A 13,100-nucleotide genomic window follows, 5' to 3' on the forward strand; every position below is an offset into this window, starting at 1 on the left:
GCAGAAGTGTTTCTATGAAGTACAAATCAGCCCTTTGCAAGCTGGAGGAAAAGACGTGCAGTCTGGGGAGCGCTTTATTAGCACAGGGTGGGAGTTCCCTTCTCCACACCAGCACATCGTTTCCCTCAGATTCACCACATTTTGCTTGTTCTTTTCCCCCAGATTGTCTTGCAGATACTTCAACAATTAAAAAAAAATAAAATAAAAAAAATCCAAGCAAAGCAATTTCAGCAAGACATAAGGTCAGGCTTCTAGAGGCAAAGCTGGAAGGCATTACCCCGAGAAGCCAAGATACACCAACACAGCAAATTCACCAACACAGCAAATTCACCCTCATGCCTCTAGTATCTCTGACAGAGAGGTCCATGTCCTCACTTTCCCACCCAACACCCCCAAGGACAACCAGACTCCCCCCATCCAAAGGCAGAACAAGATGCCGTCTCCTATTATCTGCCAAAAGCCTGTGCTACAGGTCTTTCGACAATTTCAGCAGCGCTCTTCATTTTTAAGAGTTAATTTACTCCAACAAATAAGTTTTGGCTGCCACCCCACCTCATTCGCTACAGGGATGTCTCCTCGATGAGACTGAATCCGACAGGCATTAAAAGTGTCACCACTCGGTTGCTTTTTCAAATAAAAGCTTCTGACTGGTTTCTCATCCCTTTATGAGCACTGAATTCAAAAGGTAAAATTGAAGAGCTGAAGTGCTGCAAAATGGAAAACAAAGCCTAGTTCTCAGGGACGCGGCTTAAGATTTCAGAAATAAGGCACTGCCCTTTGACTTGAAGCTATTGCAGTGACTCCAAGAGCCAAGAAGAGGGAGGTACATGAAGTTTACTACTTCACTGGTAGGACAGTCTGGTCCGCTGTACTTTAAGGTGCTTGGTCTTAGGACTAGGACAAATCAGATGATCTGCAGTGGGACGTATCAGACAAGAAGCGGATATATTTCCTGATTTCTAACATTCTTACCATTTTTACATTTGCATTTGACAGAGAACAAACTCTACCATGCCATCCTCCATTATTAAATTCCTGCGGGGAAACGTGTCTCAGATCTAATAACCCATTTTAACTCTCTTGTTTTAAAGTTAGTAATAAGTTCTCTTGAGCCTTGCAATATTAGCGGATTACAAATAAAAACACATTCTCTGGATACTTCGGTAACTCAATTACAATGTTCTGCTGCTGGCATCTTCCAAGTAAACAGCCCTGTGCAGCACAAGCCTTATATTGAAGCAAAACAAGCTTTATATAAATGGTACTACAGACTTTAACTGGGTTGAAATCATAAAAGCTGATCTCTCTAAATTCTAGTGTCTTGATGTTTAATTGGAGTTTACTTTAAGGCAACACCATTTTGACAGAGTTATTAGAAAGATACTTTTCCATTTACAGACCCTTTAATGTTGGCTCTGAACATAAGCCGCCTGTATATCTGAAGGATTTAGCTACCCCCTAAGCGGAAAACCATTGGGTACCTTCATCCTCTGCTCAGGGTGTGCTCCAATATCCCAGTTTCCACCACATTCTTCAACACTGCTTTGCTGAAGCTCTGAGGACATTTCTGAAACTCATCAGCAAATGCAATGTCTTGCCTTAAAGCTGGTAAGGCAAAACACTTGAGCCTTTGAGCAAGAAGTTACAATAAAAAAAAATATTTAAAAAAAATTCACCTGTTCGGCTGGAAAAAAAAAACCTTTAGACTTTCCCGATTTCCTCCCAGGAGGAGTTAGCAATTGTCAACATGACTGACTCAGCTATCTGGAAATAAACCTACTTTCCAGAAGACATGCAGGGCTTTGGCTTTAAAACAAGGTTTTGGCCACTTCAAGAGGAGTTTGTGGGTCAATGCTAAAAGATCCATCACTACCATTTAAACAGTTGGGCACCAGCTTCCCCGCATGATGGGGAACATTGCAGTTGGCTGCACTCCCTCAAACAGATCTGGGGCCAAATCCAGCTCGAACAAGCGTTTTGTCTCATCTAAGGTTTAGATCTGGGGAAGGTGATAAAGCTACCCCTTATCCAAGGCTCAACCAGACCTGGTATTTGATGCTAAACTCTGAACTCATTTATTGTTCTCTCCATCTCACCATGAATTAACATCACAGGAGAAGGGGGTCTGCAGCTGCACAAGAGACCTGGGAGCTGCACCCAGGTTTATGCCGTTTGGGGCTGGGGGAGAGTCATGATTCAGGATTATACTTTAATAACCAAACGATGCTGCTCCCCTCCTCCACCCCAAGTCAGCAGAAAAATCAAACTTCAGAAAATAAACCAAAACACACACACAGAAGGAATAATATCCCAAGGGAAACCTGCAGGAAAAGCTTTTTTATTTTTTAATTATGTGGAGCATTGACTGAAAGGAGCTTGCAACCGAGAGTCTAAAAAAATCTCTATATGCAGCAAGAGCTCAGCAGCAGGAGGATGAAGAAGCCTCAAACTCCTTCCGTAACAACAAACTACATCACCACAGAAAAACAGGAAAAGACACCAGCAGGCAGCAAACCTGATCACATTGACCAGCCGATCGGGTCCAAATACATCAATACTGCAGGATTCTCCTGCACATCGTTTGTGCTTACAGAACATGAGGTTTTGGCAGCTTTCAGGGAAGAACCAAGCAGCGAGGTCTCCTGGTGGACACATTTGCTGCAAATTATCTAAAACCATTCAAGTCAGCAAGAACTAGTGGACAGCAGCATGTGAAAAGCTACTTGGCCTTAAGTTATCGCATCTCGTTTCTATCCAGTCCTTAAACAGCTGATCCCTTCCCCACAGCCCTGCAATACTTCAACTGGAAAACACTGGTGAGAGCACAGCTCATACTGGCACAGCGATGAGAAACGTGCCCACGTTTCTGGGCAATAACAACTGTACATACACAATAAGAGCCTGAGATTTTACTTGTTTTTCTCTGCACTTGGAGATGTGACAAAGGCGAAAGAAACAAACCACAAAAGTCAGGGTTTCAAAACTGATCACCGTAATTCACGGAAGTGTAAGATGAGTATTTGTTAATGCTCGGGCAGGAAAGCGCCTGGTAAATATGGTGTAATGCTGCTGCCCATGGCAAGCCCGAACGTAGACCCTTCCCTGGAAAGCACCGGTTTGCTTTGATAAAAGCAATGGAAAACATAATGGAAAAGAATCAAGAGTGATAAAAAGACCTTTTGTAAGTCATTAAATGGGAAATAACGGCACTCTGCTACCTCCCAGGGAGTTTTACCTTGAAGGAATAAGAGTCAAGATCAACTACAGAACTCTTTTTCACTGCAGCTTTACAGCCTCACCCCCGCAAGCACAACACGCATCTCAGTGAGGACACACACCCGGCCACGTCCCATCGCAAGCAGAGGTTCAGGGGATAAACCCCTTCACACGGCACAGAGCCCTGTCCCTCCCCAGTTCATCCTTCATCTCAGTGGTACAGCTGTTGGGAAGGGCTGAGACCCACGACAACCCACCGGCTCCACGGCGGACCAGCCATGTTCCTTCTTCCCCAACTACATCCCCGTGGCCACCACACATAGAATCACACAACAGTTTGGGTTGGAAGGGACCTCCAGATCTCCCCCAGCGCCCCCCCTGCCATGAGCAGGGACATCTGCACCAGCTCAGGTTGCTCAGAGCCCCGTCCAGCCTGGCCTGGGATGTCTCCAGGGATGGTTCAGCCACCACCTCTCTGGACAACCTGGGCCAGGCTCTCACCACCCTCAGGGCCAACAATTCCTTCCTCATGTCCAGCCTGAATCTCCCTCCTTTAGTTTAAAACCACCACCCCTTGTCCTGTCACAACAGGCCCTGCTCAAAAGTCTGTCCCCATCTTTCTTATCGGCCACTTTTAAGTACAGAAAGGCCACACTAAGGTCTCCCCAGAGCTTCTCTTCTCCAGCTGAACCCCCCAACTCTCCCATCCTGTCCTCCCAGCAGAGCTGTTCCAGCCTCGGGTCATTGCTGGGGCTCCTCTGGCCCCTCTCCAGCAGCTCCATGTGTGTCCTGTGCTGAGGACCCAGAGCTGGACACAGAACTCCAGTACTTATATTCAGAGGAGGACAGAGAATCTACATACTCCTGCTCCCAAGTCCTCAACAGTATGTAAAGTTTCAGGACAAGCTTTGAATAAAAGAACTCAAGTAGTAAGTGAAAAACTGAATTCAACAAGCAATAGAGCTGAAGGGGTAATCTATGCTATGCCAGCCCACTATTTTCTGCCTGTAAAAATAATTCATTTTATAGACCTAGGAACTACATATCTAAATAACTTCCTAATACTGCTCTTCTTCATCGCTATTTGAAGAGCTCGCGATGTATCAGTTATCATGGTGAAAGCCTAAGGGGACGCTCCAGCCAGTGTTCACAAAAAGGGCAGACGACTCTGTATTTCTTTTCTGCCCCCTACTTTTCATCTCGGCTCATCCTCCTCATCATGAAGCTGTCAAGCCTTTCAAAAAGCACAACCAGACACCAAAGGATGAAGGACTCATCCCCACATGCCGTGCCTATAGGTTTGACGCAGGCAGCAGTGTGCTATACTAGCAAGCGCTGCCACAACTTTTGTGATAAAGTAGGGTTTTATTGGAGACCTTTACCTAAATGGGTCATTTTACACATCATCCGCATGCAAACACCTACAATAAATCAACTTTTGAGGTCTTGGAAACAGTCTAGAAGATAGCCATGACCTAGGAAGGCTTAAATCTAAGTTTACCAAGGTGGAGAGGTTTGGAGAAGATAAAGTGTTGTCCAAGTCAGACGCCAAGCAGGAAGGTGCTTTTAAGTAGCTCAATGCAATGGCAAATTGTTGCTTTGGCCAAGAGGCTCAGGCCTGCAGGGACACAAGCTCTTCCCTCATTTTGTGTAGACCCAGCCAAATCCTCTAGCAATTATTAGAGGAGAGGATGTTTCTGTTCATAAAAAGCACTTTTTTATAAAAAAAAAGTTATGTTTAACATACTGCTCTTGCCACAGAATTCCACGGATGAGTCACTTGCCTTCCCTGACCCCCTTCCAGAAGTATCCCCTAAAGGCTTCGCATCACCTCTTTGCTTCCCACAAGGGTTTCGTATCCCCAGAAATCCCATTTTTGGGACTAAGAGGTCTGGATCACTCCAAAATAAGCATCTAACACACCTGTGTCCCATTTCTCTGATTTTTTGAAGGACGTGACACCAATCCTCTGACATCTCCCAGGTGCACCAGTCACTTGGACATAAAGCTTTGCTCCACAGATCTACCTAAACAGTGTCCTCTATCACAGTGTCACCACCCCAGGACACCGGTCCTGATCTAGATGGAAAACGCAACTTTGAGCTTCACGGCTCAGCAGTCACTAAAATATAAAATTCAGGGATTATATGCAAGGAGCTGCTTATTCTTCTGATGGAGGTAAATTGCACGAGGAGGTCTTAAATCACGCCGGGGTCACTGTGGTACACGAAACCCCAGAACTAATTTTCACAGTCGCTGGCTGTAAAAATAAGAACGAATCATATTGAAAGGATAAAGCAGGAGGCATCTCCTGCCTGCTCACTGCCAGGCAAACACACACCCACACACAGGCTCAGGGATCAGACACGTCTGATTTCAAAGCATTTTCCTCGCTACGTTGAACAATTCCCCTTCTCCATCCCCTCCCCAGCGTCCTCCAGAGCACCCATCGCCGTAAAACCGTTTAATAAAAGATTGCTGGATGCAGCGGGGGCAACCACCTTCCCCCCAAAAAAAACAACCCATGCACGTTAGAGGTGGGTGTTCGAGGTGCTTGGATTTACCAGCAGCCCCAAACTCATCACAATTTAGCCCACCCGAGCAATTAATATCCGAGGGTGCCTCCCAGAGGTGAGCTGCAAGAGGAAGCAGCCCTGTAAATCATGCAGCTGCTTTGCTAATGGGATATTTTCTCCCCTCCTCCACCAAGTTTCTTGGCCAGCATTTCGTAGGTGAGCGGGACAAGCTGAGAAGTGGGGGAACGACGACACTTTGGGATTTGGCTGGCGGACAGAATTTGAGCTCTTTGCCTTTTTTCCCAGGTTGAAGGGGGAGGTTTCATTCTTTTTTTTTTTTTTTTTTTTTAAGAGGGCCCAACAAAAAGTGATTTAAGACTTGCAAGGATTTCTTGCATAAGTGTTACATAGAGAGGAGAGAAAGCAAATACCTCCAGAGATCCCGCAAGCTGGCAAAGACCCAAGAACAGACCAGTTGAAGCTCTTCAGTAGACTTTTCCTGAAACATTTAAATAATTTAAAAAGCATTCACTCTTACTGACAGCTTTTCAGACAGCTCTTTCCCTTACAGGGCCCTATCAAAAACCTCATAACTCTTAATCAAAAAAAAAAAAAAAAGATACCGCAATGGCCCCAAATCTTGGTGAGGGTTGAATGTGGCTTCCAGAAAGCTGCTTTAGATATTTTTCTTTGCTGAAACGCTTTCTTTGTACAGGCAGGTCTTCCAGAGGCCACCACCTGCCACTCCTCTGCACTGGTACCGTGTAAAACATGCCAAAGCGGTTAAGGGACAGTCAGTCTGTCAACATTTCACTTGCTTGGGGCTATTTGGAGGAAGGGAGCTGTTCCATGCAGTGGTTCAGCTGTGTCAAAATTAAGCAGCTACTTAATTAAGGTGTAAACTTGCAGCTACAGACTCAGCTTTGGTGTTCGGTGGAAGAGATGCTCCAGCACCACCAGTTTCACGCTCCAGCACCCCCACCCAGGATACCAAGACCATGTTCTGGAACACAAAGTGCATTTCTACAACTTTTTTTTTTATCCCCAATCTTACTGCCACCAGAAATTAAAACAGACAAGAAAGAGGCAGCAGCGGCTGGGCCAAGTTTGCGGTAAAGTTATTCCTGCACCCCTTCCCACCACCACCCAAAAGGCATCTGGATCAAAACAGGAGACCAGCTCTAATTCACCCCAAAACAGAAGTTAGATCGAAAAAACAAGGTCTATACTGTAAACACAAAAAGACAGAGCACTGAACCCAGCCACTTGGTCACCAAACAGATTTTTCAGTTGTGGTTCCCAGAAAGACACAGAAAGAAAAAACCCTCCCTTGCCACTAAAAGTGAAGATAGTTCAGAGGATGCTCAAAGAGTCCAAAGGATGCTCAGAGTGCTGCCCAGCTGCCCTCTGCAGCCTCAATCCTCCCCACAGAAAAAGGGATTTTTCATCACGACAGGCTTGGCAGGATAACACAAATCACCCCATACAGTTTCTATGTCTAGGAGCCACAAAACAGCAGCAGTGACAAAAACAACACCACCACAGGCTGGGGGTGGGAAAGAGCCAGCAGCATCAGATCTGATTTTACTGTCCATCATCAACCCAAAATAAAAATGCCCTGGTCCGGTGGTGAAATAATTGCAGACTGACAACCCATGATAGAGTGTTATTCATTAGGACATTGTTTACGGTTCATCTACATGGCTTCCATGGCTACAGCAACAGGGATGATGTTTGCGAGCATTTTAGATTACATATATGCATTTTGTTTTCACTCAGCACTGCACTTTCCCCACGTGAGGCATCAGTATGTAAAGCCTCGCAGACAGACCGTTCGGATGCTTGAACCTTAATTAGAGGAAAAAAACCAGAACAGGTAAGACCTCTTGTGCTCCTCTCCCCATGCATACCCTGAAACTAAATTCAAAGCCTGAAAGACAGCAGTCTGGCTAATGTAAATTGAATTCAGAAGGTATTCTCCATCCTTAAACACAACAGCACAGAGACATCCGGCACAGGCAATAGATATCATTGCTAAGCAGCAAAGCCCATTGAAAATACATCAAGTACTGCCTTACTTCAGCGAATTAAATAATTAAAGAGCTGGCAGAGCTGGTTTTCTAGATTTCCTGTCCAAAAGCATCACCCAGCAACATTAGTGCTTCAGTTTCGGGTGGCTTTTTTTTTTTTTTTAAGAGCACAACTTACCTGCGCTACTTCTTTAATATAGATGCTGTTCAAACAGCCCCTGCTCCCTCCAAGCCACCAACACTTGTTCCCAAATGCCACTCGCTCAGGTGGCCGAAAAGGCAACGGCTGGTGCTTTTTCAACGGCTCCAATATTAATCCATCCAGAGCATCTTTCTCCCTCACTTCCGATTGGCGAGAGGCGAATGGGTGGAGTGAGAGGGCGACTCATTAGCTCCCAAAACAGACACCTCCAACCCAGCTCTCCCAACCTGGGACTTCACGCCCGCCAAGCATCGCTCCACACGCCACCGCAGCCAAGGTTGGGCTTGGGGTTGTCTCTTCCAGCCACCCCTCTCAGAGCTATTTGCTTCTTGTACCAAGGAGGGGAAAGGAAAAAAAAAAAAAAAATAGAATTAAAGCGACCCTGTGCTTCGGAGCCGGTGGTTTTTGCTGGATGCTGTGTGGACAAAGCTCATGCCTCCTTAAAAAAGAAAAAAAGAAAAGAAAAGCAGCTTTGTGGCAGCCAGGCTCAACTGAAGTGAGAAGATGATGTACCTTACAGACAGAAGTACAGGGAGAACGAGAGGATGTGAAGATGCAGGAAGAAGAGAGGGAGGGAAAAAAACCCACCATAAACAACACAAAAAAACCTGCTGCCAAGAGGTATATATTGCAAATTTCTTAAAGATATAGCTGCTGTGCTCTGCCCCATGCAGGGCTGGGCTCCGATGTTTATTTTTCCTAGGGCTACCCAGCCTGACAGCTCAGCAGCGACTCAAGGGTTAACATACGTGTTCAACGAGGAGCCTGCATAAGGGAATGAGAAACGGGGCGATAAGTCTGCGTTATACCGGCCAAGTCGCAGAAAATAGAGCTGAAGAGACCTCACCTCATCCGAGGAGACTTATATCCGAGCCCGTCTGCCCGGCGCTCGACTGTGCGGTGCCTAAAACGCTTTGGAGGGAAGATGCCACATCCTCCCCCCGCTTCCCTCCAGCCTATTCTAGTGCTTCACTTTCCTTACAATTCAAGATTTTCATAACAATAAGCCAAGTCTCCCCCAGCTGGATAGTTAAAGCCCGGAGGAATGGTCTATGCTGGCCAAAAAAAAAAAAAAAAAAAAAAGAAACCTAACTCCCCAAAGCAACATCAAGTCAGCCTTAGAAAAAGCAGAACCCTACAAAAAACCAGAAATAAACAGCAAGTTATCCAAACGCTGGCAAGACGGGGTCAAACTTTCATCTCCGAGTCCCCTACAGTAATTCTGCGACTTTTAAGTCAAAATTTCCCCAGTAATCACATTTGCCAGGAGGCAACAAGCGTTCCCCAGCACCAGGCGAGGTGCGGCAGGGCACGGCGCGGGCAGAGGCATCGCTTCTAGTGGAGAAATTCGGTCAGAGCCACATACCCCGTTTTCAGTCCCTGCTACAGACTTGTTTCCGCTGCATGAAACCACAGGCAATGTTTTTAAACACCTCCTACGCATTTTCTCTGCTGAGACTGCTCATCCAGTCTCTATTATTTTTTTTTTTTTTTTGCATGCCACCTGACGAGCTTTTCCAGGTAAGGCACATCATATTCAGGCTGTTAATAAGATGTAAAGGAAGGATTACCGTGGTTCAGAAAGTATTTGAGGGTGGGAGAGACCCTTGGAGGTCTCCAGCCCCCTCCTTGCTCCAGGCAGGACCACGTTCAAAGCTACATCACGCTGCTCAGAACCTCATCATCATACCTTCTCCAAAAAAAGTTTTACAGGCAAGACTCCTGTCCTTGGGATCAGCACCTACACCAGCGCTCAGCTCCTACAAACAGGAGGATTCGCTGAGATGCTCCTTATAGATTCTTTGCAGTAAAGCAACGTGTAACATTTTGAACCGAGCTGATACTTTAAAAAAATACTTCCTCATAGTGAGACAAATCTTCACTAGAGGATCTTAATACCTTCCCCTATTCCTACACTTGATACCTTTAATAATAGTTTAAAAGGGTCAACAGCATCACGGCTCTAAAGGTGAAAGGAGCCCACCCAGCCTCCAGCAGGTATTTCAGGTTTCAAAACGCCGCCGGATTCGTTTCAGCAAGCGAACAAGCTTATGAAACAGAAGAATGGCTAAGATCAGTTTCTATTTTTATTTTTTTCTCCACTCTGAGGTTGTTTATCAGCTCTCCCCGGGCACCAGGGGGTAGGAGGGACCGGAGCTGCTCCTCAGTGGAGATGACAGTGGCCAAACGAGCACCACGAGGGGAATGTCCATCAACACAACCACCCCAACCTGCATCACCTCCATCCTCACCCAGTCTCCAAACCCCCCCACCCCGAAATCTCAATGGGGTAGCAGAGAAGCCCAACACCACCCCTCTCCAGTCCCCAACCCTTTTATCCCCCGTCACGCACCGTCCACCGACCCGCTCCACCTCTGCGCCACCAAACGTTGCGGCCACGGGGCCAAATCCTGCGAAGAACCAGCGCTGGCCCCGAACTGGCCGTAGGGCGAGCGGAGAAAGGTGAGCCGGGGGTAGCAAAAAGAAGCCGGCTCCATGAGGACGGAGAAGAGAGGAGAGCCAGGTACGAAGCAAACCGCGTCTCCCTTCGCCTCCTTCAGCGGGTACTGTTGGGACATGCAGTCTCCGAGCCTTCTCCTCGAGAAGTCCCTTTTTGGAGAGGAATTAGTGCAAAAAAAAAAATATATATATATATATATAAAAAGAGCTGCTCAAGCAGCCCCGCTGCTGCTGTCACAGCCCGGCAGAGCACACTGGAAAGGCTGCGTCTTCCAGCCTGTATTTAAACGCCCCTCGCAGAAAGCAGAGATGCAGCACAGGAAGAGACAAATTCCAGCTCTGCGTCGCGCTGATAAGCCAGGTTTATAATATTCAAGAAGTACTGGCATTACTACAATTCCTCCTCACCCACCCCCCACCCCAATGAATATCTTGTGCAGTAGCTTGTTGTGCACAATAAGCAAAAAAAAAAAAAAAAAAGAAAGAAAGAAAAAGCTCAATCCCTAAAAAAAAAATAAAAAAATAAAAATCAGCCTGTTCCGGTGGGAACAGCCAACACGTTGAATAAAACAAACACACGCGTGTTAAACCCTGGGGATGCAATTAGGCTCAGAGCTGGGGGAAGAGGCGTTTCACTCCCGGAGAAGGAGATGGCAAAAAGGAGAGTAAACCTGATGGAATAAACCTGATGCTCGACTCCGTGTCTATGGGGTGATTCTTCCCCAGGGGATGAGCCCAAGACGCGGCTCCCATTGCTGCAGGGGGTCATCACCTGCCCCAACACCCAAAGGGGTAAAGGTCCCCTCATCCTCAACCCCCAGACTGCCCCTCTCCTAATCTTCTGCTCCTTCTCTGCCCCCATGAGTAAGCAGCACGCAGCAATAACTCACTCCCATCACCATTGCCGTTCAAAACCCACCCGCAGCATCTTGAGATGAAGGTTGGCCCGGCTTCAAGCAGCAACTGGCCAAGATCTCCTCTCCACCAGCTTCAAATATGGGAGTTTTCGCCCCCACACGAGCCCACATTATCACTAATCTCCATCCATCCATCCCTTGCTGCTGGCATTTGCATCAGGTCCTTCAAACTTAGAAAGCCAAAAAGCAACCACAGAGAAGAAAGTTCCTGCTCAGCACAAGTATAAATTCAGTGTTACCCACTCCAGTGGCGTGGATCAGGTTTTCATGTGTTCCTGCCCATCTTCTTGCAGTTTCTCAGCAGGACATTTATGAGGAATGAAACTGGACTCTATTCCCTCTGTGCCCAACCCAAATCACGGCTTCCACTGGTCCATCAGAGCTTGCAAATCCTTCTTCAATGACAGAGTTACACTGGAGCGCTTGGTGTGTGTGTATATATATATATATATATATTTTTTTTTTTTTAATTTTAAGTCAGAGCCAAGGATTAATTTAGAAACAGGGAACAGAAAAACCCAGGGAATTATAAGTGACAGCTAAGCACTTTGATATCAAAGCCAGCACTGACAGATGCAGAAGCCTACAGTGCTCTGCTCCAGGCCAGCGTGTCACCATGCTCTGCAGAAAGGCTTTACGGGGAGCTTAGATTATTTGGGAAATTATATTGCACTAGAAAATAAATAAATAAGCGCTTTCCAGCTTCACCAGGTCCCCAGCACAAACTCCTCAAGGAGCTGCTTTGCGGACTTCACGATCACAAACCACTGCTCGAGTTAGGACGAACTTTTAAGGAGTTGCCTCGGCATTCCCGGTTTTTAACCTTTCTGCGCCGCGTCCTTCCCAACGGGCTCCCTGCCCCGCTCTGGCAGCGAGAGCATCATGTCACACCTCGGCACCAAAGGGAGCTTGGATTTAACGTATGGTGTGGACCTGCTGGTGTGCCGGGCAGTCGTTTGCATATTTAGAGTCTCGATGACAATTTCATGAAGATGAGTCATTAAAGCGTCCCAGAGAGCTGCTTACTTCCAGATAAATCCTATGTGAAAGAAATGAGGCTCTTCTAGAAGTGGTTTTGCATTGGAAAGATGAATCTTGGGGGTTCTGTATTAGGAAGTAGTAACTCAAGCGCCACGCAAGCTAAAGCACTAGAAAGTTTTTGGATAGCGATCATCGCGGCTTCGCAGAGACACCTCAATCACGGCACTGTTTTCAGAATTATTCACTGAAAACAAACCCACCCCAAAGAAACCCAAATACCACCACACAGCAGTTTTTTTTCCCCTAGGTAATATGATTTAGGACCTGTCTTAAGGCACAAAATACATGCACAGAGCATCACCACAGTTCTGCAAGGACAAGGTTTGAGGTTTTAGCCTTATACAGGCAAATATAACAGCACCAAGCCAAATCAAATAACTCTCGACTAAAATCCAGCTTCGCAGCTAGCATCTTTGTTTTCACATTGACTCGACATAAAAATAAAGCTCGTTTTAACAACTGTTTACAGCCTTGAAATGATTTACTACAGCTTTACTAGAAGTCAAGGCACTATGAGTTTACATACAGATATCTTATGCCACTGGGGAAGTCAAGCCAGTGCTCCATTTAAAAGCCCAACTCGTATTTCTAGCTGCGTTCACTTAAACAAGCCAAAGCGTTCAAATTGCCAAGGAATAACACGAGAGACGGAGAGGAACTTTTCCCCTGCGGTACGTATTCTTACAGAGTGGCAAGTGCGTAAAAGCCACAGATATTT

The 13,100-nt window shown here is 46.3% G+C and overlaps 1 protein-coding gene across 2 annotated transcripts in view; it reads right to left on the reverse strand.

Annotated features, from left to right (window-relative positions):
- SLC4A11 (solute carrier family 4 member 11) overlaps positions 1-10,649 on the reverse strand; it is a 96,264-nt gene extending 85,615 nt beyond the window's left edge. For both annotated transcript variants that reach the window (XM_065633643.1, XM_065633642.1), the window contains exon 1: positions 10,318-10,649. In XM_065633643.1, coding sequence (XP_065489715.1) covers positions 10,318-10,543 — 226 coding nt within the window. In that variant the 5' untranslated portion in view covers positions 10,544-10,649. The remainder of the gene's footprint in view (positions 1-10,317) is intronic.
- Between the last annotated feature and the right edge of the window lie 2,451 nt (positions 10,650-13,100).

This window comes from Caloenas nicobarica, chromosome 4 (genome assembly GCF_036013445.1).
Source record: "Caloenas nicobarica isolate bCalNic1 chromosome 4, bCalNic1.hap1, whole genome shotgun sequence".
Lineage (NCBI taxonomy): Eukaryota > Metazoa > Chordata > Aves > Columbiformes > Columbidae > Caloenas > Caloenas nicobarica.